Source organism: Balaenoptera musculus, chromosome 4 (assembly GCF_009873245.2).
Source record: "Balaenoptera musculus isolate JJ_BM4_2016_0621 chromosome 4, mBalMus1.pri.v3, whole genome shotgun sequence".
Lineage (NCBI taxonomy): Eukaryota > Metazoa > Chordata > Mammalia > Artiodactyla > Balaenopteridae > Balaenoptera > Balaenoptera musculus.
Window position 1 is genome coordinate 78,379,507 of NC_045788.1, and position 27,323 is coordinate 78,406,829.

General features: G+C 41.2%; 1 protein-coding gene across 1 annotated transcript in view; it reads left to right on the forward strand.

Annotated features, from left to right (window-relative positions):
* The window catches only part of HGD (homogentisate 1,2-dioxygenase), a 45,320-nt gene that overhangs the window by 651 nt on the left and 17,346 nt on the right, over positions 1-27,323 (forward strand). Inside the window, exons 2-6 of the mRNA XM_036850620.1 lie at positions 5,136-5,207; positions 6,042-6,130; positions 9,871-9,976; positions 24,541-24,600; positions 26,644-26,735. Of these exons, the coding sequence (XP_036706515.1) occupies positions 5,136-5,207; positions 6,042-6,130; positions 9,871-9,976; positions 24,541-24,600; positions 26,644-26,735 (419 nt within the window). The remainder of the gene's footprint in view (positions 1-5,135; positions 5,208-6,041; positions 6,131-9,870; positions 9,977-24,540; positions 24,601-26,643; positions 26,736-27,323) is intronic.

The following is a 27,323-nucleotide window of genomic DNA, read 5'->3' on the forward strand; positions in this document are numbered from 1 at the left end:
AATTCCTTTTTATTATTTAATCTTCAATTGAAAAATATGTGTGGGTTATGTGCTACTAATGAATTAACTCATAATCTTCAAAGTAAATCTGGAGGTAGCCACTTTACCATTAAGGAAAATAAAGGTCAGAGAGATTAAGTGACTTGCCCAAGGTCACTGCTGATAGGTGATGGAGACTGGATTAGAAGTTGGGTTTGTCTGAATCCATGCCCAGGCTCCAAAAGGAGCCTTAGTGGCATCTGCTAGACTGAGTGCCTTAAGGCCAGTGTCTAAAACCATGCCTAGTGTCCACCCCAGGCTGGCATCAGTGCCCAACACATGCATGTGGGCCTGAGTAGAACTGCCCAGAATCTTGACTCAAGCCAAGTGTGCCAGACTCCAGGCTTCCTTCCAGAGTTTGAGCACTTCCTGAATGCCCTTCAACTGATGCTGAGTTTGAAAATCAAACATCTCCCTAATTAACAGGGGCCCTAAAACCACTCAACACCGAAGTAAAAGAGTTTGCTTCTTTATGCCTGATCAAGAGTTAGAAAGACTGAGAAAGAATTCTCATTCTTTCATTCGGCAAATATTATATGTGAATACATGATGCCACGAATTAACATAGGAAAGGCACTGAATCTGGACTAGGCGGGGCCAAGAGAAACTTCTCCAAGGAGGCTGTTCCTAAGCTGAGTCTTAGGAGAGATGTAGAAATTGACTTAACTGAAAAGGGGCTAGAGGAAACAACAGGTGCAAAGGCGCAGCACACACAGAAAGCCCTGCACGTTCTGGGATCCAAGAGTTAAATCTGGGTGGCCGCAGGGACAGCCAAGATGAGATACCCAGGATGTGGTCAGATGTATGGATCTGGATCTCAGGGGAGGGGGTAGAGCTAGGAGAATAGATATGGGAGGTCATCATATCAATGGTGGTAGTTGAAGGCTTAGAAGAGGGGGAGTGCATAAAAACTTCATTTCCTGATGAAAGGCTATGGGGAAGTTCAGCAGGGGTGGAAACATCCTTACCATTTATAAATAAATTATATCTAAAATCCTATCCTGCTGAAATTTTTGAGCAACTTATTATGCACAGCACCAGCACACCAACGTAAATTGCATGCTGATCTTTGTTCTCAATTTCAAAGGCATTTTTCCCAGGCTGCTGTCTAATCTCTGCAAGGAAAGGTTAGCTCTACAGATCACAAATCCAAACACAGAAAGCCAGATTGCATCACTCTAATCAATACACATTATAAGTTAAAAAAAATATTTCTCTGCTTTTATTTCTTCCTTTTAATGGATATGTCAACACAAAGTCTCAAATGAAATCACATTTACATAAAAGCAGCACAACTGGGGGAAGAAAATTCAAAAGATAAAATAGTAAAATTAAATTTTAAATGAACCACCCAATGTTCTTAAGTCTTCTACAAGTCCACTTCTACAAGTCTTGATTTCTTCATTTCTAAAAAACAGAGCTGTTTAACATGCAGACTTTGGGCCCCAGCACCGAATACTTTGATTCACTAGGTATGGGTCTGTATTTAACAAGCTTTGGGGGTGATTCTAATGATTAGCCAGAGATGGGACCCCCTGGTCTACATAATTATTGTATTCGTTTCCTGTTTCTGTTGTAACAAATTACCACAAATTTAGTGGCTTAAAATGACCAAATTAATTTTCTTACAGTTCTGGAGGTCAGAAGTCTGAAATCAGTTTCACTGGGCTTAAAGTCAAGGTGTTGGCTGGTTCCTTTTGAAGACTCAAGGGGAGAATCCATTTCCCTGCATTTCCAGCTTCTAGAAGTTGCCTGCATTTCTTGACTTATGGTCCCTTTCACCATCTTCAAAGTGCATCACTCATCTCTGCTTCCATCATCACATCACCTTTTCCTCTTCTATAATCAAATCTTCCTCTACCTCCCTCTCTTACGAATACTTATGATTATATTTAGGGTGCACCCAAATAATCCAGGACATCTCCCCATCTCAAGATCCTTAACTTAATCACATCTGCAAAGTCTCTTTTGCTATATAAGGGAACACTCACAAGTTCCAGGGATTAAGACATAGATATCTTTGGGGCATCATTATTCAGCCTACCGCAGTTTAGCCTACTTGCAATAATTTTCAAGTTCCCCTAACAATCTATATCCTATGTTCCCAACAAGGTTAACTAGAAATACTGGACTCTTTGCACAGGAGAAAAAGGTAGCTATAGTTCCATCTCTACCCTGACTTCTCTCTCTTTCCCTCATGCCCAGGAAAAGGAAGTGAGGTATAGTATCTGCTCGTCCCATCAGGGTGTTACCCAGAATCATAGTCAGAAGAAAGCACCTCATAAAACTACTCTGACAAATAAATCATATCCTGGGGACCAGGTGAAAATCAGAAAGCTGTACACTAGGGAGCTGCCAAAGAACTGATGGTACTGAAGTTACATGGAGCTCAATAATTTGTTCTTTCATTTAGAAAGGATGTGTATAATTCTCTTGGAAGGAAACAAAATTGTTTCTATGTGGGATCAAATTATTCAGAAATCTGGATTGAAGAAAGCATACAAACACACTTGCTTAATGTCAGACGTTTTTATTTTCAATTTTTCGGTATAAGGTATATTTGTATAGTCACTGAACCAGCTGGAGTTGAAAGCTTGGATTTTCACAGCTGATATAAGCAGAGTTCAGATTCTGTCCTTGATCTCAAAGCCTTGGGACAGCAGTTGCAGAATACTGCTTCCTTGATTCTGATACCTTCAGCAGTAAGGCACATGATATTTTAAAACTCTAACAAACTCATCTGTAATTTTTCTCTCAGGGGATTAGGAAAACCAACTGGTTTGAGAATGACTCAGCAGTTTTCACCCCCCTCTTCAGCCAATGCACCTCAGCTAAGATTGAGAAACCAATTCAGAACTCACACCTCTCTCTGAGCTGGGTGGCTCCCTTCCAAAGCACCAACTGTTCTTTCTACTTTCTTTTCTACTTTTTAAAGCAGTCTGAAGCATATGCTTTAAAATTACATATAGTAAGTCTCTTTTCCTTTGTTCCCAACGTACAAATAACCCTGGACTCTGTTCTGAGGCCAGCAGTTGCAAAGAATGGAGAAGGTTAATGAGTAAACCCACCCACTCCTGCCAGAAAGCTCAGCGCTCAGACCTTCTTGCCTCCCTTTGCAGAGAGAAACAATGCTGCAGTTGAACAAAGTGAAGCCACTGTGATACTCAGTGGCTTCAGGCAAGATTGGTCTGCAATTCCATTCCACAGAACCGAAGATAATTTCGGTCATTACCATTTCTCAGCAGCTCAGATTCAATCTTCTTGATGGTGAGCAGGAGGTTCATTAGAGAGAAGAAAATTTTATTCAGTGGAGAGTCAGAATGCTGGATGGTCTCTGCCCTTTCCCCAAAGAAATCATTCCAAACTGCATGCCGCTGTTAACCAATCTCTGTGTAATATAACTCACTGTTTTTAGTGCTGATAGATTTTCAAATATAAAAAAATATCGTGTCTGGAGGCAAAAAAGAATAATTTCACTTCCATTGCTTTCTAGGTCATAACATTTCACATTTGATATTCCTTCCAAATATGGGCAGCTGTTGCCCTGATCATTGCTCACACATCCAGGTGTGTTACATCAATCTCATCCTGCTCCAAGCTGCTGAGAATTCTGGAGGGTTTATCCTCCACCCACTTACTTCCTTCTTATATCTCTTAAAGACATGTACTCAGATGGTGGCATTTCACTCACTGAGTGACACTGCACTTTCATTATCGTGGGCTAAAATTAAGTATTGATACATTTATGAGGAACAACTATAGGAAGAAAGTGGCCTTTTTTTTGATGTTTAAGTTAGAGAAAAGGGGGTTCTAACCCTACTTAGAGCAGGATACATACACTCGTGTTAGAATAGGCTGTAAGGCGGACTTCCCTGGTGGCGCAGTGGTTAAGAATCCACCTGCCAATGCATGGGACAGGGGTTCGATCCCTGGTCCGGGAAGATCCCACATGCCACGGAGCAACTAAGCCTTTGCGCCACAGCTACTGAGCCTGAGCTCTAGAGCCCATACTCCACAACAAGAGAGGCCACTGCAATGAGAAGCCCGTGCACCGCAACTAACGGTAGCCCCAACTCTCCACAACTAGAGAAAGCCTGCGTGCAGCAATGAAGACCCAACCCAGCCAAAAATAAATAAATAAATAGAGTAGAATAGAATAGGCTCTAAGGGAAAAACTAAATCAAACAATAGATATCTACTGAGTACCTTCTATAAACCAGGCACAAGGCATATAGAGGTAAACACGATGCCATCGTTCCAGCCTTCATGGAGCTTATAAACTAGCAGAGAAGCCAGACAGTGAACAAGAACTCACAGGTGTGTTTAAGTGTTGTCAAAATAAGTTTTAGGGGCTCCGCACACTTTATTGAGAAACTCCCTTTTCTTCCTCTGGATGAAAAGTAAATTGATGACAATCAGAATGAACTCCATCGTGCCACTGAGGACAGATTCTGATCTGGCTATTCTCCTGAAAGCCACCCATATCTTCAAAACTTGTTTTCCTATATCCACGTAGATGCAAATATATTTACAAGTGCTCCATAGATGAGCCAGATGATGTAGGTTTTTGCCTGCAGCGAGGCTGGTTGGAGGGCTTTTTCTCAAGGGTTTTGCTGTCAGATTGGATCCACACACTCTTTACAGCTACTTGTTTCAGCGTATGGAGGGGAAGTGGGGCTCCAACCTCGGGGAGGTTGCAAGCTAGGCCAGCCAGATCTTACTAACCTGGAGTTGAGGTGATGCCTGAGCCATCTCCCCTCTCAGGAACTCCCTGATGGGCCCAGAATTAAAGAAGCTTTTCTTGGAGTGGGATAATTAAGAACAAGCCCATAAATCAACTAAGTACAGCTAAGGATGGAAAGTCCATGTAATATCCAGCACTCTTCTCCCAATTAATTGGTGGTCTTCAAAATTCACACAGAGAAATTATCTTTCCTAAATGGTTCACATGCCAAGACATAGCAAAGATGTTATGTATAGAATGTGATACACAAACATATGTGCATAAAGAAATTTTTACCTTCATAGACAGTCAAAATAGCAAAATACTCTTTAAATCCCATTAATGGTGACCTTTGTGTCTTTGTCACATGCAGTACATTTCTGGATTCGGTAATGAGTGTGCCTCAGAGGATCCTCGCTGCCCAGGTGCCCTGCCAGAAGGACAGGTATGAGTGAATAGAATATTAGCTTGGAGAACTCTGAATTATAAGAATGAATGACCAGCTTTCAGGCCAAGTGCTTCTACCCACCATCTTGAAAATTAGCCTGTGAACTGTCTAGGAGGTTCACAAATCATTAAGACAATTGGGATGCAGAACAATGACAATACAAAGGTTAAAGTTGGATAATAGTTACCTATGGCAAAGCACTTAGTCCCAAAAAAGTAACACTAAATTTAGGGCTTTCAAGAAGGTCCCCTAGGTCCAGGGTTAAGGGACTTCCTTAAAGTTCCCTTGAACAGCATAAGATATGGCAATGATGAGAAAATAATCAGTCCTTGTTAAAAAAAAAAAAAAATGTGTGCACAAAGATGTTCACACTAGTGTTGGTTACAACAGCAAAAATATGGCAAACAAAAATTTTGTCAAAAATTATTAAGAATATTTCATGGCATGAAAAAATGCTCATGATATAGTGTTTCCTCTTTTTTTAAAGGGCTAATTATTAACAGGACTACACATATCATAGGGTTCCCATTTTGGAGGATAAGAATGGAAGGAAATATACTCATATGTCAACATTGGGTTATTTCTGGATGGTGAGATAATGGCTTATAGTTTATAAATTTTCTACAATAAGCATGTACTACTTTTCTAATCAAGGAGGAAAGTCACCTAAAACATTATTACAAGAAGGATGTATGGGTTGGAGATGGTCATGTGCAGTGAGTGGCCCAGAGCATCCCCATCCAAGACAGAATTCCCCCACTGAGTTGTTTGATGAGAAGGTGGAATGCTTTTCTGATGGAGTGATGTCATTTATTGCCTCCTTTGTTTTAGAATAATCCTCAAGTTTGCCCTTACAATCTGTATGCTGAGCAGCTCTCAGGATCAGCTTTCACTTGTCCACGGAGCAGCAATAAAAGAAGGTAAAAGGATTAGGTTAATTCTGACCTGCGGTCTATGGGAGCTCTGACTAGTATTTAGTGCTGCCTCCTATACCCGGGCCACAGCCTCCCAGGGTTGCCCAAGAGCCTGCTTCTAACAGGCTGTGCTCTGGGTCATAGTCAGGGGAGGATGAACCTCACCTCCAGCTAGAATCAAGTGACTGATGGAAGAAGGGGAGAGAGCAGCTGCACAGAGCCTAGAAAACAGACATGTCTAGTTCCATTTATAATTTGTTGCTTGTACTCAGAAGAAAGTGTTCCTCATAGTCTGGCCTTCCCCTGGGATTGTGCAGTTGAGTTCCAAATTTTGATTTACTTGGGAGTTTTTTTTATAATGATTAACTCAAAATTATAGAAGATTCAGTGCAATATCTTCCTCAGCTGACTAGAAGTATTATGTTCTTTGGATGAAAATGTTGGATAATCCAAGCTTGGGTTAGATGAAAGGTCATGTATTATGGCCCCTGGTGGTTTGAATTAATAAGGTTTTTTTCTCCTCGGAATTTGTCTTTGCTGGAAACCAGCACATTCATTAGCACAACGTGTCATGATCCATGTTTGCTCTAATCCTACAAGCCAGGTCAATGAACTCAGTCTCTTGGTTAACTCCTTTGGGGCAGGTTGGTTTCAGTAGCTGTTGTGGTTTAGGGAAGCAGTTGAGTGTTGTGACTTAAACAAGCAGTGTCTAATTATGGGAATTTCAGAATAGGACACCTGTGTAGAGGGCTGCTGCTTGTATTGGAGTTTGGGGGAGGAGGGCAGGCAGTCTTGTACTGCTTAGTGGAAGGTGATTGGGTTTGTCTCCAGCGAGTCCTCCTGAGAAGTAAATGAGATAGTGAGAACAAAAGCACCATGGACCACACAAATGATAGGTTGTTCCCCTTAGGGGTTAATCGTGCCCACTCTGGAGGCAGGCCTCCTGAGTTTAAATCCTGGCTCCTTCTCTTTCCAGCTGTGTGACCTTGGGCAGGTCATGTACCCTCCAAGAGCCTTCTGGTTTCTCATTGTAAAAGAGATAATAATAGTACTTATCTCATAGTTGTGATGAGGATTAAGGGAAAGAACGTATGTAAGGTGCTTAGCACATTGCCAGGTACATGGTGAGTGCTCAATTAACATTAATTATTATCATCATCATTATTGCCACAGTAGCAGAGTGTCTCCCTCCAATACAGTGTATCCCTAGGAGGCTGTCGGAAAACTGAGTGGCAGGTGCTATGCTACCATGTCAATATCAATATTGCTTCCCTCTGGATAGATCTGTACATGGAGGGGAAAGAGATAGTTTCCCATACTTGTCAAATCAAGATTAATTCTATCACTATTTAATCATCTCTCTCTCTCTGCAAGCCCAGATAGCCAAGGTAAGGTAAGCACACAGACAATTCCTGTCTATTCTAATTTATGACAGCCTGGCCTCCATGACTATGTTCTTGACTTTATGACTTTATGACTTTATGACCCATTCACTAACTGGACACCTGGACTCCGGATTCTGCTGCCTGCCCCCATTATTCAGCAATATCTTCAGCCAGCAGGAGCAGAGCCCTGTTCCAGGAGGCTGAAAAGGAGCTGTTGGCATTTCATTAAGACGCTGGCACCATTCCCTGAATCAGAATTAAATCTCTGTCCAGGGCAGTGTAGTGCTGCCTGGGGAGTTTTATAAACTCAGCTAAAAAACAAGGGACACTAGGCATGGTTCACCCATCTGTTTAGAACTCTTCAAAGGTATCCACAAGAATTTTGTGAAAATGCTCAAAATCCCCAGTGGGAAGATGGAACCAGCCCCATCCATAGATGAGAAAACCTGAAATTCCTACATTTAGTCACTACTCATTCAAGCCACAGAATTCAGGAACTCCCCCACCCCCACCCACAAACTATCAGAGAGTATATCTATCAGGGGTTGATTTTTATCTGATTAGTTAGCTGATCCCTTAGGTCCTGAGAAGGTGAGAGCCAGGACAGAGATTGTAGGAAATCTGGATCATCAAAAAAACCCAGATGATTAGGGGTAGGCAGATAGACAATTCAACACACATCTAGTAAGTGAGCACCTATTGTGTGCCAGGCATTCTAGGTACATAAACTCTGAATCCTCACAACAATCCTAGGAGATAAGGATGAGGAACATAGGATCAAGAAAGTTTTGGGAATTCCCTGGAGGTCCGGTAGTTAGGACTCTGAGCTTTCACTGCTGAGGGCCTGAGTTTGGTCCCTGGTCAGGGAACTAAGATCTCACAAGCCACACAGGGTGGCCAAAAAAAAAAAAAAAACAAGAAAGTTTTGTAACTTGCCCAGGATCACACAGTCGGTTCTAAAATACACACACACATGTTCTCAATTCCATATAGAACCTAGAGAGGCCTAGTTAATTCATGGCCCGAAGTCCAATGTCTGAGATTACTTCACCTAGAGCTAGAGGAATCAAAAGAAAACTGAACAAATCTAGCTAGCCCTTTAATCTCCCAAATGGCTCAGTGTAGGGCCAGGTCAATTCCACCCCCTGAAGTAGACTGTCCTGGGGCTTAAAGGGCCAGAGCTTGTTCAAGCAGGTCTGGTCTTCCATTGCCCCAAGTGGTGTTCCTCTTCCTGCTGTACCCTGTCAGGGTAACAGCCTCTGAAAGGACTTGGGTCCCTCTTAGTGAGGTTCAGTGTCCCTCTCAACTTCTGGATGGTTCTCCTCCTGGTGTCCTTCAGGGTTCCTTCATCAGAGTCTTCTCTTCCTGAAACAAAGCCAGAAATGTACTATAAGAAAGTAAAGATGGATGCTCTTATAATTTTAGATATGTTAATTTCCTAAACATCTTACAAATTAACATCAAAAAGACAACCCAATAGAAAAATGGTAAAGGATTTGGGCAAGTAATTTATAGAAAAATTCCAAGGGACCAATAAACATACAGATTCTCAACCTTACTCATAATAATGGTAATACAAAATAAAAATGAGATAGTATTTTTCACCTACAAGGCCAAAATTATTAATAATACCCCCTATTTGTAAAGATGTGGGTGATCAGGCACTCTCACACATCAGTGCTGTGAGAATAAAGTGGTACAACAATTTGGCAATTTTTCTTATTATGCATTGGAAATATCTTAGAGATTGTACAAGAAAATTGCTAAGTTCTGATGCCTCTGAGGATTGGCTCTGAAGAAATTGGAGGAGAAAGCCATCTAAGTCTACCTTTTGAGACTTTTTAAATTACTTGAATTATTTTTATCACTGGCATGAATTACTTCTATAATTTTAAAGAAGAAAATTGATTTATATTTCAAAAATGACAAAGAAACCACCCATATTGTCTCAATCTGTGAAGGATTCGTTGTCCTCACTTTCCAGAGCCAGAGCAAGGATTAGTATCCAATATGTACATAAGCTAATGTTTTTCTGTGGATTTGCCTGCACAGATATCCCTCAGGGTACTTTCCCTTCCTTTATAGTTGTCATTGGGAAAGGCAATTCTTTTTTTGTCAGTATGGAAATAACCAAGGGCTACAGGCTCAATTTGAAGAGTGATGGATCGTGTGGAAAGGTGAGAAGAGGCCAGGGCTATGGGCAGCAGTGGCTATTAAGAAATGATGCTGTGTCATTGCTTCTCACATTAAAGCCCACAGATCATTGTTGACTTGAGCGTCTTCCTAATGGTATTTCCTGAGCCAGTCTGTGCATCACTCATAACATCACCCTAAGGCTTACGTGTCCTTGTTTCCCCCCAGCTGGCTATATAGGATTCTACCTTCGGTTTCTCACAAGCCTTTTGAATCCATTGACCAAGGCCATGTCACTCACAACTGGGATGAAGTTGATCCTGATCCTAACCAGGTAACCTGGTCCTGTGAATTGGAGAATAGCATGTATCCAAAGCCTTAAGTACAAACATTTAAGTCTAACCTGGGTCTTTGAGAAATTAGACAGATTTTTTAAATAAATGCTAAAGTGTATCTGTTCTTTTGCTCAAACTTGGGTAGGAATTTTGGAATTGATTGACTGTGCCTGTGCACGTGTGTGTGTGTGTGTGTGTGTGTGTGTGTGTGTATATAAGCTTTCGTTTTTCTAGCCTAATGGCTTTAGGAGTGCCCCAGTGAGTTGAATGAATGGAAATCATATAGGCTGGTGAAAATACATCTACACACCCGTAGGTTGGTTGGTTGGGTTTTTTTGTTTTTTTGTTTTTGGTTGGTTTGTTTTAATCTAAACTCACCACAGCATACTGAAAACACATTCAACACTTATGCCTCTGAGAAGAGGCCTCTGATATAGAGAAGAGAGGCTTGTTGTCTGACCTGGATTCTATAAGTCTAGTGTCACCTAGGAACTTCCATTCCTTGCCTAAGAGTTTCCTTCTTTTGGTCTAGTGACAAATCGGCTTTCCCTCTGCATATCAGTATTATTTATGTACTCTACTTTCAGTAACAAGACAGACCCATTGCTATAATGGACTGAGCTTTTTTTTGTTTGTTTACCTTTTGAGCACCCCAGTGTATTCCCTTTGCCCCTGAGTTTAGGTACATGTCACTGATCACAAGAGCATAATGCAGGAAGGAAAACAGACCTGGGTTTGCATCCCTGGCCTTCTACTTGTCACTGTGTCTTTGAGCTACAGTGTTTCACCTGTAAACTGGGATAATCATGACATCTGCCATGCAGTGCTGTTTTGTGAAGTTTACTTGACAGAACAGGTGGTGAACATGCTTCGCCCAGTGCCTGGAACACAGTAGGCAAGAACCATGACTCTGATACAGCCATTTTGATATATTCACTTAAAGGCAGTGATAGTACATGTAAATCTCAGAATTTATATTCAGGTAATTTTTTTTCATTTTATATTTTTTTAAATTCTGAGGTCTCCATCTGCCAAACTGGCAGAAAACAACTTCGTCTCAGTCTTCCCTGAGACTCTCTGGTTTTAAACAATGCCAAAGTAGGACTGGGGGTTGGGCCATGCTGGTTGGTCCTCTTTCACTTGATGGTGTTGAGATGCCCATTGTTCTGCTGCTATCGTGTCAGGCCTGGGCATGGAATCATCTGCAAGATACTTCTAGTCTTCTTGTCCCAGACATGCCACATAACCATTTTTTCCTTCTGGGAGTTGCTAGGACATGGGCTCAAGGGTCCCCTCTGTATTCAAAGTTCACACAGATTGATCAGTCTCTCTCCCTCTCCTTCCCTCCACTCTCCTCCCCTTCCACAACTCCTTCCCACAGCCCAAGGAAATCTTCTGTTTTCTCTTGGTTTACCAAGATGTTTGGTCTATATACCTGCTAATCTCCTTCTCTTAAATGCTTAGACTTTTTGTAGAACAAGACAGAATAATTTAGAGTCACTTTTGGTTTCCTGCCCTGCTCCATCTTTTCCCTAATTATGGAAATCTCAGAGAACCAAGTAACTGCTTGAGTGCTACTCACCCCTCTCCAACAGGGACAGGAAGAGAAGCCTTAAGAGTGGAAAAATATGTGAGTTAGCAACATAAAGTATCATCCACCTCACAGTCATTTTGAAGCCAAGACATCCTGTTTAAATAACTGACCCTTAAACTTGTATGAAGTTTAGTGCATGAAGCAGATATCCTCCCCGGTCTACCACTGGCCTATATATTGCCTTTGAGCCTATGGGAAAAGGCAGCCCAATCCCCAACCCTGCAGGCACAGTCCCCTGCTGAGACACTGCCCCTTTCCCCTTCAGCAGATCAGGGCCCTGTGCTGGACACAATTTGCACAGCCAACCTGTAGACCCCATCTTTACCTGTCTGAGTCTCACCTGGGATCCTAATCCAATCCCATACATCCTTCTCTCCCACACTCTGGGGTTAGGAACCCATCTGGCAGACACACTCATTTAATCATTTACCTCACTCATTTAACCATTTACTTCCCCACTCATCTCACAAAGGGCCATAAATCATTCTATCCAAAGTCACTGTTCATTCTTTGAGAATCTGCTTGACTCCTCAATGGGTTACATCTCAAATTCTCCAGTTTCTCTCTTAGAGTTACAATGGTCATACTTGTTTGTTTTAGATTAATAAATAGATCTGACTGCTTAATAATAGGACTCCATCTTTCATTAGAAATAATAAAGGATGGTTGCCTATACCTCTATAGGATTCTTGGTCAGGCTAAAAATTAAGCATTTATTATATACTAGCTTTGGAAGGTTGAGAAGCTATTTGAACCACAGTAAGTTTTCTAATTCTTTTCTTCAGGAGGCAAAGAGAATCCCCAATTAAGTTTCTGACAGTTCTCTCAAGTAGAGCCAAATCTCATATTATACAAAGGAACAGCGTGGCTGTAAAGTCAGCAAGTAAGACAAAAATTAAGTACATACAAAATTATCTCTGAAAAATCCCTTAAATCACCCATAAAGTATAGGATACATGGCTTTGTGTGTGCTACTTTGTATGGTAATTCGTATGCACACTAAATTTGAGAACCATTGAACTAAATTTGAGAACAATTGAGCATTGACTAAAAGAGAGATTATAGGCAAAATCTGTAGGCAGATGTTTGGGAATTCAAATTGTGGAGCTCTTAAGGTAACTATCGACCAGTGGTGTATAGGGTGGAGAGGGGAGTTCCAATGCCTCTGCCTGCTCATATCACCCACACAGTTATCTAAGTCTCTTTATACATCATCATAGATTTGTGTGTGGTTGTGTGGGCAACAGTGGAGCCACACCTATATCATTTTGTTTGGGGTGGGGAGGTGAGGTTTTAAACCTAACCTTTAAGGAAAATGTGAGTGTGATGTGTAATATGTAATATGCTCAGTAATATCCTTTTATTATATAATATTATTATTGCTATGACTACTATCAATACATTTTTTTAAACATGAATACAACACTTCACAATGATTATTTGGGGGTACAAGTGGCTTATCCATGGAAGCTAACCTCATTCTGATAGAATTTTTCTGGTTTTGTCTTATTATAAAAGTAATGTATACTTATAAAAACTTAAATGATATAGAAATTAACAAAGTAGAAAATGGAAATCTCACCCCATATGTGAGAGTCAAGTACATCAGTTGTGCATGTTAATTCATTATTTCATAAGTAGTTAACATATATTTAGAGAGAGAAGTTTGAGGAAACTGCATTTAAAAGCCTGAGTTAATGTAAAGGCATCAAAATAGCTGCATCAGAAGTTTCTGCTTGCTTTCTAGCAGAACCTCAATACACATTTGTTTCCTTCTCCCCTTCCCCATTTCCTTGCTTTGCATTTTTCCTTGAACTTGTTACCTTCCTCTGGTTTTGAATCTTTCAGGTGCTTTCTACATAGTGGCCACCAAATGTATTTCTTCTGCAGTACTTCCCCTACTCATTTTCAATGTTGTGCTCACACATGTTGGGACAGATGTGCCCCAGAACTCTATCGTGCCTCTTTGGACACCAGCTCCATCAAGGTAGAGGTTTATCCTCCTCCCGCTCTGTAACCTACACCTGCCATCCTGCTTCCCTTGTCCTGATACACACCCTCGCTGTTCTTGCAAAATCTATCCTTTTGTCTTTTCATTTACACCTTCTTGACAATTTAATATCTCTTTCTAATTTTATGCTTCATTAATTAACCACAGCAATCTGCATTCATCACTTCCCCCCCCATCTCCTTGTAACCTCTTCCAAATATGTACTCCATACTCAAAGAAAAAGTCTGAGAAAATTATATTTAGGTACACATCTGACAGTTCTTCTCAGCTGAAACCTGTAGAGTAGGTATGTTTTCACCTGTCACAGACCAAATCCAATGCTTCATCAGCTTCACCAACTCCCACATTAGTCATCTCTGGGAATGTCAGAACATGAGAATTACTTAATATTTCCTCCAAGGGAGCATTATGGGATATGCTACCATCACTGTCATCTTTGATACCCTCCCAGGAATATTGGAAACTATGCCCCCAAACCTTCATTTTCTTTTAGGGTATATTTAATTAATCATCTAAGAATTAATGCAAACTGTTTTTGAGTGTATTTAGATTCAGCTGTGGACATAACAAGTTCTATCCATTAATATCTCACATAAGAAATATACCTAATTTTGTTCATCATGCACCTTCCTCTAACTTCTGGAATCCCAGAATTTAACAAACAAATCTACATCTAATTTAACTGTGAGTTTACAGATTTCAGTTAGCATTCCTGAATCAGCATTCCTCTTTTAAATGTCAGAGTCCTTTAAAGTTTATCTTTGTTATCACTACAGCCCTATTGTCTTAATTGTTGGAAAGTCAGACTCTTGACCCAGTTAAGCCTCAGCTGAGGAAATTACCTTTTAGTTCTCAATCAATATCATTTGGACCAAGTGAGAAACACCCCAAAGCTAATTAAAGATTATATCATAAAATTCCTTCTGCCTCCAGGACATACAAATTATCAAAAATGTTTCAAAACAATACATCCTTAGTGGGTGTTTGATGCCTTATTTGTCAAACTCTTTAGATCTCACTATCCTAAAAGCCCCCTCCCTCCAAAAATGTCTTGGATTTCCCACCTCTTTAAGCTTTTGCCCAAGTCTCTCCTATTCATAGCAACTTCTTGAGAAAGTAATCTAAGCCCAGTTTATCACCCCTATTCACTCCTAACCCTTTGCAATTCAACCTGCCCAGATCACTCTACTGAAAGTATGTATACCTTCTTTAAACAACAATAATGCACCCCTTACCATTAATACATGTTTTTATTCAAAATTTACATAAAAGTGTCAATGCCTAATAATCCCACCAATGCAGAGTTAACCACTTCTAGTGTTTTGGTTTCTTTCTTTCCAGTCTTTTTCTTTGCATATATATGTAAATAAATAAGGTCTGGGGTCTCATGTAGCCAGAGACCAAAAGTAATTGAAAATAATCCCAATCTTCATTTGCTTCTCCTGAAAACCTTAAGGAGCATCCAGGCTATGACCCACAGCAACACTTTTCAAAATCCCCTTCCCCCAATTTTTCCTAGACTCCAGCCCTCTCACACCTCTTTTCTTCCCCAAGCTCCTCAGGCCTGGACCACTTGTTCATGGCTTGCCTCTGCCTGCCCCTACCTTCTGCCTCTAGAAAATGACAGAGTGTAGGTCCTCATCCCATTTTCCCAGGACACACACACACACACACACACACACACACACACACACACACACACACACACACACACACAACATTGATCTACATGGTGAGACTGGAGTTCAAAGGACTGAGGGAGTGGGAATGAGCAAAGCAGAATTTTCCATAGGGAGCAGGGAAGGGAAGGAGAAGAGGCTGTGCATACTCTTATATTAATGCTGTTTGTGTCTGTCTTTCTCTATCTGACTTACTTCACTAAGTAGAGATTATCATACTACTTATATGTGGAATCTAAAATATGATAAAAATGAATTTATTTATAAAACAGAAACAAACTCACAGACAGAAAACAAATTTATGGTTACCAAAGGGGAAAGGGGGAGGAGGGATAAATTGGGACTTTGGGATTAGCAGATACAAACTACTATATATAAAATACATAATCAATAAGGTCTTACTGTATAGCACAGGGGACTATACTTAATATCCTGTAATAAACCATAATGGAAAAGAATATGAAAAAGAATATATATACATATACATGTATAACTGAATCACTTTGCTGTACACCAGAAACTAACACAACATTGTAAATCAACTATACTTTAATTTTTAAAAAAGTAGTTACATATATATTTGCTGTAAGTACAGTCATTCTCTAATACAGTTTTACATTCTGGTTTTTTTTATTTATTTAAACATCATATTTTGTGCCTTTTTCCATGTCTTTTTAAACTTTTTGAGTGTAGATGATTTTTCATAATTCCTCTATTGTCAGATATTTAGATTGTTTCCAGTTTTACTATTATAAATCATCCATGGCTAAATACAATGCTTTTCTCCTCAACGTCCCAAAGCCTGGAACAGTTGACTTCCCTCTTTTCTTTTATTTTTTTATTTTATTTTATTTTTTAAACATCTTTATTGGAGTATAATTGCTTTACAATGGTGTGTTAGTTTCTGCTGTGTAACAAAGTGAATCAGCTATTCATATACATACATCCCCATATCTCCTCCCTCTTGCATCTCCCTCCCATCCTCCCTATCCCACCCCTCTAGGTGGACACAAAGCACCGAGCTGATCTCCCTGTGCTATGCGGCTGCTTCCCACTAGCTATCTATTTTACATTTGGTAGTGTATATATGTCCATGCTATCTATTTTACATTTGGTAGTATATATATGTCCATGCCACTGTCTCACTTCATCCCAGCTTACCCTTCCCCCTCCCCCTGTCCTCAAGTCCATTTTCTGTCTCTGTGTCTTTATTCCTGTCCTGCCCCTAGGTTCATCAGAACCATTTTTTTTTTTTTTTTTTTTTAGATTATCCTCTTTTCTTCCTGGATCTCTGTCGTTTCCTGTGTTCTGTGACATTGTGTAAACCTGCAAAACAGGCCATCTCCAAGGTCCTGAACTAGACTCTCTTGCCCCTGCCCTGTCTCCATCATCCTCCTGGGAGAGAGGGAAGTACTTACTCTCTCCTGCTCCTCACTTCCTCTTCCTTCTTGTCTTTCTTACCTTCTTTTTTTCTTCTCTTTCTTTTCACCCCCATCAGCCCTTCCCTTCTGTATTAGTTTGCTAGGGCTGCCTTTACAAAGTACCACAGACTGGGTGGCTTAAACAATAAAGATTTATTTTCTCACAGTTGTGGAGGCAAGATGTCTGAGATCAAGGTGTCAGCAGCTGGGTTTCTTCTGAGGCCTCTCGACTGGCTTGTAGTTGGCTATCTTCCCCTGTGTCTTCACATCGTCTTCCCTCTCTACGTCTCTGTGTTCAAATTTCCTCATCTTACAAGGACACATCATGTTGATCAGAGCCCACCCAAATGACCTCATTTTAACTTAATCGCTTCTGTAAAGACCCTATCTCCAAATACAGTTATATTCTGAGGTACTAGGGGTTTGGACTCCAACATACGAATTTTGGGGAGAAGACAGTTCAGCCCAATTCTCCCTTTGCCTCCTCCCCTTTCCTTCCAATTATCAGTTAGTGAGTCCCACTTTCATTGGACTCTGTTTTAGAGATGAAGGGCTAATTGCTGCTTATAAGAAATACCCAGCTTTGGTGAACTAAGAGGAGGAATTCCTTGAGCAGCAGGGGGATTTTCTAGCCCACTTCACTTCCCACCTATCCCCACATGTATACATCTCTGCAGGTAGAATTATAGATATCTAACTTCACCCAACATAATTTCAGCCCAAAGCTTGGTATAACCTGGTAGGCCATGTTGCAGGAAGTCAGTCCCACCACTTGGGTTTGGAAGCTATTCTGGGGCTGCCTTCACTGTAGAACCTCATTTATACTCTAGCATCCACTTCTTCTCCCTCTCGCCATCTTCCACATCTCCCATGTTTTACTTTTTAAAATCTAACAAACATCATTCGTTCCCATGACATTAACTATTACCTCTCTGCAATATGTTTTACAAATCTCCCCACCAACTTCAAACCCCACAGGGGACATTGCCATGTGTGTGTCCCAACTCAACAGGATCCATACTGAAGACATCATAGTCCCATCCAAACTTTCCTCTCTCTATGGCTTCTCTAGGTCTGTTAATGACACACCATTCTTTCACACTCAACCTGCTATTACCCCTCCCCTCCACCACTCAGCCAATCCTTAGAGTCATCTTTGAAAACTTCTTTCTCTCTTTACATTGAATTAGGTGCCATGTCTATAGAATGGTGATTCCCATCTACATAAAAGTTACCGGGGTGACTTGTTGAAAATGTAGATTCCCCGGACTCCCCACCCAGAGATTCTAATTCAGTAGGTCTGGGATGATGCACAGGAGTCTCTGTAGATGATTTCCATTCAGATTGGCTCTGGACCACACTTTAAGAAACACTGCTGTAGCATTTGCTCCCAAGATGTCTCTGGTATCTGTATTCTCCTTCCTTTTCTTCACACCCCTGGTTTGGATCTCTTTTCCTCTTACCAGGACTGTTAAAATGGCCTCCTAACTGATCTATGTGTCTTCCCACCCTATCCCTCACATTGCTGCCAGACTCAACTTACTAAATTATCATTCAAAAATATTTAAATCCTGTCATTACCTCTCCCTCCCACTGCCCAGCCAATCAAGTGCAGGCTCCCATGACAGGTGACTTTTATTGTATCTTTCAAGCCCTTCCCTCTCTTCCATGTCCTCTACCCATCAGCCACACTGGAACCTTCACCATTCCAGGACAATACTCTAAATTTTCTTGCCTGGGTGCTTTATTCTCTTTCATCTACCTAGAATTTTCTCTTCTTCCCTCACAAGTATCCACCCATCCAAATGCCACCCATAATTTAAGACTCATCTTAAATACCACCTTCTTCATTGAACTCTTTCAATATTTCTCAGAGTATTTGAGAGTAGGATCTATGTCTCCATCATTTTCATATAACCTGCAGTGTCCAGCACATGCCTTCTTCCAAACGGTAGAATCACAAGTATTTGTTGAAGTAACTCCCTGATAGCTCAGATCCCATCATCCTATAAATAGACTAGATTACATTTCTCTAAATGCATTCACTGGCACTTGCCAACACCGCAGTGCACATTGCCCTTTTCAGCCCTTTTGGACAGTTTGCTGGCTCTTTTTAAGTACATCTCCATCAACTTGCATTTCACTGCTTGGAAAGATGTTGAAGCTGTATGCAAACCAGCTTATTTTATTGTGTGTGTCTCTTATTGCTCTTGTGTAAGAATGTTAAATATGCCCTGTACCAGGAATTATTCCTGAGGGAACATTCCTGCTTATATTTCTCTTCCAAAGTCATTTCCAGTTATCCATTTCCTTGTTTTTCAATCATGAATTGCCCATACTTGCAGGGTCTTCTTGTTCCCTGAGGGCAGAGACTGTCATGTTCACCTCTGGTACCTAGCACAAAACCTGGCACATGGAGTGGTACAATAAATCATTTGAATGAGTTAATATATAGGGATTGGACAAGAATGCTGACTTTGAAGGACCTTAGCAGGATTTGGGTCCCAGGAGTTAGACTGGGCCAAGGCAACTCAGCACCAGAGGAGCAGTAGATAAGGGCCCAGATTAGAAGACCAAGTACAAGACCATTAAAAGGAGGCAAAGCCTGGGTTCAGGAGCCATGGAGATCATGAATGGTTTAGAAAGCAGATCAAGACAGGCTGAGATTAAAGAGCTCAGGGTTTAGGTTGCTAAGGGAGGCTGAGAAATTGTTGGTATCAGTTCTTAGTAAAGAAAACTTAACTGCTCTAAACCATTTGTCTTGTCACTCTAAAATAGAGATAATAATTATGGGAGCCTTAGAGGGTTGTTGTGAGAATTAAATGTCATCCAACAAATATTTATGGAGTGACTACTATGTTTCATGCTCTGGGTGCTGAATAATGGATATAAAACCCTTAGCTTTACCCTCAAGGGCAAGGTCAAATAGGAATCCAGGTTTCTATCCATGAAAAAATGTCATCTAAATACTATGCTGGCTCATCTTTTTTTGTCTTCTCATGAAAGACTTTTAAAAGTCTAAAAAAACTACAGTGATTTGAATCTTCCTTACCTGTGCTCTTACCTATTACCTCTAAGACTGCCAAAGAGTCGCTCAAAGCCTGATTTCTCTCCACATAAATTATGTTGCCTTTTTCCTCAAATTCTAGATTTGCTGAAGAATTTAATGAGCGAATGTTTTATTTTAATCCCCTGTCCCATCTTCCCTAGTCTGGGCTGAAACTCACTGTAGTGCATTACCCTGGACCTCTCCTAGCCATAGCTGCTGCTAACGACTGTTTGCATATTATGATCACAAAAGCATCTATAAGTTACTTCCAAAATCTTGGATAGATGTTATCAACTTCTAATGATATGTCTACCTCTAGCCCACCAATGTTGTTGAGAGTATCCAACTCATCCAATATAGTTGAGTCCAAGGCAGCTTTGGAGGGAATCTCACATAGTGTTGAAGGTGATACTCAGATCATCCAGTACACCTCGCAATCTTCTGACTTTGGAAATACTGAGTCCAATTCTTTGGTTTCATTTACATCCTTGAGTATGAATTTCAAATCCTGATCATTAAATATTGCCACTGATTCTCCTACTCCTTTGGTAACCTTAAATAATTTTTAATTCTAACTTTAGTCTCTGTTGAAGACGCTTTCCAAATTATTTTTGACCATCTCACTTCTAGTAAGAGTTTATTTTCCAATAGAATTTGCAGACCACAGCTGCAAAATATGTGAAGCAATGATAGAACTGAAAGGAGAAACAGAGTTAATCCACAATTATAGTTGGAAACATCAACACCTCTCTCTCAACAGTTGATGGAACAAGTGGACAGAAAATCAGAAAGGATATGGAAGAACTGAGGGGTTTTCACATGTATAAAGAACTGACATATTTTAGAAACAATCTCAGGACTTTTAGAAACATTTGTCAATTTACTAGCTATTGCCTGAATGTCATTTTGACTTCCAAAAGTCTCACAAATTTGCTTTAGTCTTGTTCTTTGAGATATTAGCAATGTTCTCAGTATCTTATATTTGTTCATTCATTCAATCATTCAATACAAATATATTAATATCCACTATAGTCAAGATGTTGTATTGGGTACTTCAATTGATTTCATTGTTTTTGAAATGTTAATAATTGAATTCTGTGTGGGGGTTTCTTTAGCAATAATATATAATATAAACAAAATTAACTGTTAAAAAGTTATAGAATTAAATCAGTTAATAAGCATCCAGTGACTTGCCAGAAGTCACAGAGTAAATAGGAACAGAGGCAGCAGCAGAACCCAGGTCTCCTGGCTCAGCCCAGTGCACAGTCCCCTTGGGCTGGCCTTGGATCAGAGGGTTACTGCTCCATAGCATGCAGTTAGTCTGAACATCTGGCTTTAGCAGGAGATGTTTCCACTCTCCACTCCATAGCCTCTTCCTGTTCATCCTCTCCTCAAATTTCCCTCCCTGCATTCAACATGATATTGCACCAAAACTCTTGACCCAAATCTCTTACCTGAATGTCTCTTGGGGGGAGAGAGAAGATGGCGGAAGAGTAAGACGCGGAGATCACCTTCCTTCCCACAGATACAGTAGAAATACATCTACACGTGGAACTGCTCCTACAGAACACCCACTGAACGCTGGCAGAAGACGTCAGACCTCCCAAAAGGCAAGAAACTCCCCCGGTACTTGGGTAGGGCAAAAGAAAAAAGAAATAACAAATCTCTTACCTGAAGACTCAAAGCTGGCTTCTTCTTGTGGGTACTGGGTTTATCAGAACTACCTTGGGGTCTTTATTATTGTTCATGATATGCTGAGTATAGGTCCTGCACAATCCTCTGCCCTCAGACTCAGCAGATAAATTACTCCTTTCCCTATACCATCTCCATCATCTGAAGGGCATCACCTTTTGCATTAGAGAAGGTTCTTCAAGACCACCGCCTCATCCAGGATGTGGGCTCTATTGAAGGCATGTTACCTACATCATCATGTAGGTGCCCTTCCACCTTCCACTCCAGGCTCTCTCTCTTCATGACTGATGTGCTACAGAAGACTTTGAAAAACTGACCAGCAAAAACCTAACCAAACCAACCCATTGTCCTCTCTGGTTCAGTCTTTCCTACTCAAAATGTACCAACCTCTTCTCTAGGGGCCAGGACTTTATTTCTACCCACAACAGGTATTTTTAGTTTCAGGAAGATCTACAAAGGTGCTGTCTTGCTGTCAAACCCAAGTTCATGTACCTGATGCACAGTGAGGCTAAACAAAATGAGATGTCAGAGTTTGGAGCAGAGAAAGATTTATTGCAAGGGCCAAACAGGGAGAAAAGGTGGCTCATGCTCAAAAGGGCCAAACTCCATGATGATTTCTGGGGAAGAGTTTTTAAAGGCAAAATTTGGGGTGAGGACTGCAGGGGGTGTGACTTTCTTCTGATTGGTTGGTGGTGAGGTAACACAGTGGTGTCTCTGGAATCTCAACCTTCTGGTTCCAACCAGTCTGGGGTCTAAGTGCTTGTTGTCAGCATATAGTCACCATCTTCCACTGGGTAGGGGTCTTAATTTCTGCAGAACAACTCAAAGATATGCATCAGATACAGACATGTATATCCCTTGAGGAGGAACCAGGAGTCCTGTGACTCTCTCTTCTTGAGCCTGCTCTTTGGAGCTCAGAGAAGGCCTAGCAAACTAAAGCCTTTTTTTTTTTTTTTTTTTCTACAAACAAGAAACAGGGGACACCTGGGAGGACCCTGCAGGGTCCTGCTCAGTTTCAGTCTCGGTGCAACAAACCAGGTAGTGCTTTCCTATTACTGGGATTCTCTCTTGCTTACTTGCTCCCTTTTGTTTATTTCTCTTTTTTTCTTTCTTCTCTCTCTTTTCTTGCTCTTCTTTTTCCCTTAGGTTTGCAAACCTTAGACTTGTATTATTTAAACATCCTTGCTATTTGGTAACTGGCCCTAGATACAACAATTTAGTTGATTGACTGATTGGTTGGTTGACTAAGTGGACTTTTCTGAACATGAACATGAACAGCAATACAAAAATCACAGGCTCTCTGGGTTGGGTGTGCTGATTCTTAGACCATAGCTGCACATTAAAGTTTTTTTATAAGACAGAGCTTTTATAAAATACTGATGCCTGGACCCTACCTTCTCAATCAGAATTAAGATTCTGATTTAATTAGTTTTCGGGTCTCAGAGACTCTCTGGGTGATTCTCATGGCTTGTCAGGGTTTAGAATCTCTGGATAGATCTAAAAGGTTGCCCAGGTAACCACTGATCGGATACTTAAATCCCTTCCATTGGGAAATCTAGAATGATGACTCCTCTTAGAACCAAGATTCTATGTAGTATTATCTTCCAGACAATCTTCCTGGGTGTACAAACTCTGTGCTGCTACTAAACAGGGAAGCAGCAGGTAATGGTTCATGGTAAACCAAAACCCCCTTCAAAAAGCCAGCAGTGCTTAGCTGTGGCCCTGGCTGATGTCGGGGGAATATCCTCCTAGGTCAATGGTGCTCGACCAGGGAATATTTGTCCCCCAGGTGACATCTGACAATGTCTGGAGACGTTTTTGGCTGTTATAACTTGGGGGAGTGCTACCAGCATCCAGTGAGTAGAGGTCAGGGATGCTGCTAAACATCCTGCAATGCACAGGACAGCCCCTGCAACAAGAATTGTCTGACACAAAACGTCAGTAGTGCCAGAGTTGAGAAACCCTTTCCTAGATCCTTGATCTCAGGTTCCCCCCACTCCCCTAGGAAATATCATCCTCAGTGGAATTAGTCCTAAACCTTTTCCTTCTTTCTGAAGCATGATTTCAACAATGTTTTTCAAATCAACATCTTACATTCTTTTCAAGTAGTCCCAGAATGTGATAATCCTGCTTTGCTTTTAAGAAATAAAGGCTGCTGCCTGACTGTGTACATCAGAGAGGCAGGATCACACCAGTGCTGCCTTTTCCACGTGCTGCTTCCTTTCCCACCCAGCTGCCTCTCTGGACTACAGAATGAGCTGAGCCCCATGACCCACTGGAGGACCTGCCTGGCCTGCCTTGACCAGGCACTGCAGCCAGTGGAGCCAGCCCTTGGGGTGCAGGTCACTCCATGAGATGTCCTGAGGCTGCTGGGTTTATCAGCTGCCAGACTGCCTGGGTCAGGCCTGCGGCCAAGTTGATTAATAAGTGCTGGGTTGACACTTCTAGTAGGGCTCAGACCTGCTGATTTTATTTCCTACTTGCTTAGATCATTTCATTATTAAATTAAAGATTGTTGTGATTTAAACTGAACCGGCAGGAAGCCTGGGGACAAACACGGGGTTTGGTGAAGAAACTGAACCTGGTACTGCATTTACCAAATCCAATCTCAGCTGGGTGCTTTTTCTTTCTCTTAAAGAAATAATTCAAAACTCCAAGGGCTGGAAGTAAGAAGTAGAGCCTTCCCCTGCAGTGTCAGGAGCCCACACAGAGAGGCTGGCACACCAGGAAAGGGAGCTGATTATAAATAGCATAAAAAGCAGCATCAGTCAAAACTCACTGATGTGCCAGAGCAAAATGTTAAAAGAAATAGCTTCTGAAATAGGAAGCAATGATTTTTTATTTTTGTAATTTAAAATGCTAAGGAATGAAGACAATATATATACATATAGGTTAAACATTCACACACAACACAAACATACACCCTGCATACACACACAGAACCCAACTGAGCCCCTTTAAGGAAATGATGGATAATTATTAAATTGAAAATAACAAAATCACAAGTAGTCAGAGCCTCACAGAGTGAGCAGCTGTCCTTTTTCATGCTATTTATTGAGAAAGTCTGTGGTTTCCCCTTGTGAAATAATTTTTCTGTATGTGTATTTTTTTTTCCAGCTGAGATGGAAACCATTTGAGATTCCAAAAGCCTCTCAGAAGAAAGTGGACTTCGTGAGTGTAAGTCAATACTATCCACACCTGCCCACCACTCTCTTCTCTTCTGCGGTGAGTGATCCAGCCATTTGCAGCCTGGATGCCCAGCAGAAGCAGCCCTGGAGGCAGGCAGCAGACCTAGCACCACCTGCCTCTGCTTTTGGGGGCTGGCAGAGGGATGTCTTACGTACAGGCACTATATGGCCACTGACACCAAAGGGCGCTTGTGAGCTACTTACAACATCTCCAAACAGCCAGTGGAAATTGGGCATTTACCTACTTCACGTTTCTTTGTTCCTGGCTAGAACACGGGTTCTGAGCCTTTTTGTTCCATGGACTCCTTTGAAAGTCTGGAAGCCAGTGTTTTTATTTTATTTATTTATTTATTTTTTTAAGCCTGTGTTTTTAAATGCATAAAATAAATTACATCAAATTACGAAGAAGCCAATTATATTGAAATACAGTGATAAAAATATTAAAATAGTAAATTTGGTTTGGTTTATAGTAATATATATGCTACCTTCTTAATGCACTAAATCACAAGATCTATGAAAAGATCTAATAACTATGGTTATTAAAAGTATGAGCATAAATGATATTTTGGGATATCTGTAACAACTATAATGTGATATGAAAGCATCTATGGTTTCTATCAGTACAAGGTTACAGGCACTTCTACAACTGCTGTGGTTTGTTGCTTACATTCACGTCAATTGAAGGAAATGATAAATTTAAGTCAGAGATTAGTGAAATACATATATAATTTTTTTCCCCATCCAATTTCATGAACTCCCCAAAATGGATCCCTGGGCTAGAATAGCATCGACTCAGGGTGGCAACTCTAGTTAGCACAATGCTGATTAGAAGTTCTACTTGGGGGGCTTCCCTGGTGGCGCAGTGGTTGAGAATCTGCCTGCTAATGCAGGGGACACGGGTTCGAGCCCTGGTCTGGGAAGATCCCACATGCCACGGAGCAGCTGGGCCCGTGAGCCACAACTACTGAGCCTGCGCGTCTGGAGCCTGTGCCCCGCAACGGGAGGGGCCGCGATAGTGAAAGGCCCGCGCACCGCGATGAAGAGTGGCCCCCACTTGCCGCAACTAGAGAAAGCCCTCGCACAGAAACGAAGACCCAAAACAGCCAAAAATAAATAAATAAATAAATAAAGTAGCTATAAAATTAAAAAAAAAAAAAAAAAAAAGAAGTTCTACTTGGTAGTTATAGGTGCTGGGAGTATTGGAACACCTGTCCTCAGAACAAAGCATATATAGGGGAGAGGCTGGGAACTACAAGGAGGTGGGGCTCAGAGAAGCCAGTGGAGGGTTCTGTACACCAACCTCAGCTCATAGCTTACTTAAGGAGAGTCCAGGTGCCCAGCCTTAGGCCAAATTGTTTGTTCCATGTTGAATTCTTTATCATATTAAGTGCTCCAAGCCCTGTGTGGGCTCATCTAAATAGGCCCCAAACTTGCAAATTGAGTTAAAATATAAAAAGAAATCCCTCACCCTGGATGAATTACAGATATCTGGAGGAACAGAGCTCCCTCCTTTCGGGAAGGCCCATGTGTTAAAGTCTTTGGGACTGTGGGTTATTAGCAGAGAGGATTACAGTTGGTCAGAATACTTTCCTCTACCCTGTTCTGGAAAGGTTAGGGCTGACCCTATTCATAAGCAGAGGGCTACCCACATGGTAACGTATATTTGAGGGGCATTAATTGGTCCTTAATGCTGCAACTTTCCTCCCCAAGCCTCCTAGATGCCTGATTTTACCTCCAAAGGAAACTCTCCTTCAGGTTGATCTTAAGCACCAAACTGATAAAATGCCAATTAATGAATTGATGCTCTGTAAGGTCAACTCTGATGGAGCCATTAAGACCATCCAGATCTAGGGCCATGCCTGGCAATGAGGGTGAGCCACCATCTGAAAAACATAAGTCAGTAAATTCCGGGTTCCCCAGAGGCAGCCTGGTCCCAAAGGGAAGACCCTAGTAGAATTTGCCTCATGACTCTCAGGGACCAGCGGGAGGGCTGGCCTCATTCACCTTTCCCTCTCGTGCGGGTCTCTCCCAGGGCCTGCACACCTTGTGTGGAGCTGGAGACATCAGGTCTAACAATGGGCTTGCTGTCCACATTTTCCTCTGCAACACCTCCATGGGCAACAGGTAAGTGGCTCAGAGCTATGGCACAAGAGCCCCCTTCCCCAAGAGCTACTGGCAAGAGGGTGAAGGCTGGTTTGTTGTTTTTGTTACTTTTTTTTTTTTTTTTTTTACCCCAGAGCAATCTTGGTATACATTTTAAAATAATGACAATAAATGAGCATTTCTATCTTGACTGACTCCTGTGGCATAAATAAGAATGTCACATAACAATGCAAATAGAAAAGGGACAATGGAGCACTGAAAGCAGGAGTAATCTAAGTATTCTGACTCAAACCTTGACTTTAATCAGGTTTGAGTCAGAATATCCTTAACTTCTAAGGTTCCCCAGGGCTGTTCTTGAGTCCAAAGTCATACTATATGAGCAGCCATTAGAGCTACCTGTTGGTGGCAGACTTTGGCTTCAGCTAATAACTTTGCGTAAGCTTAAAGATCCTAAATAAAAGAACTTACATATTAGATTGTTTTTTCAATCAGAAACACTTACATAAAAGTCATTTTTGCCTTTTCTTTGGGAAGCAGAATATCATAGCAGTTTTGCACACTACCTTTGGAACCAGACTGTTGTGTCCAAAGCTCAATCCATTCTTCCTG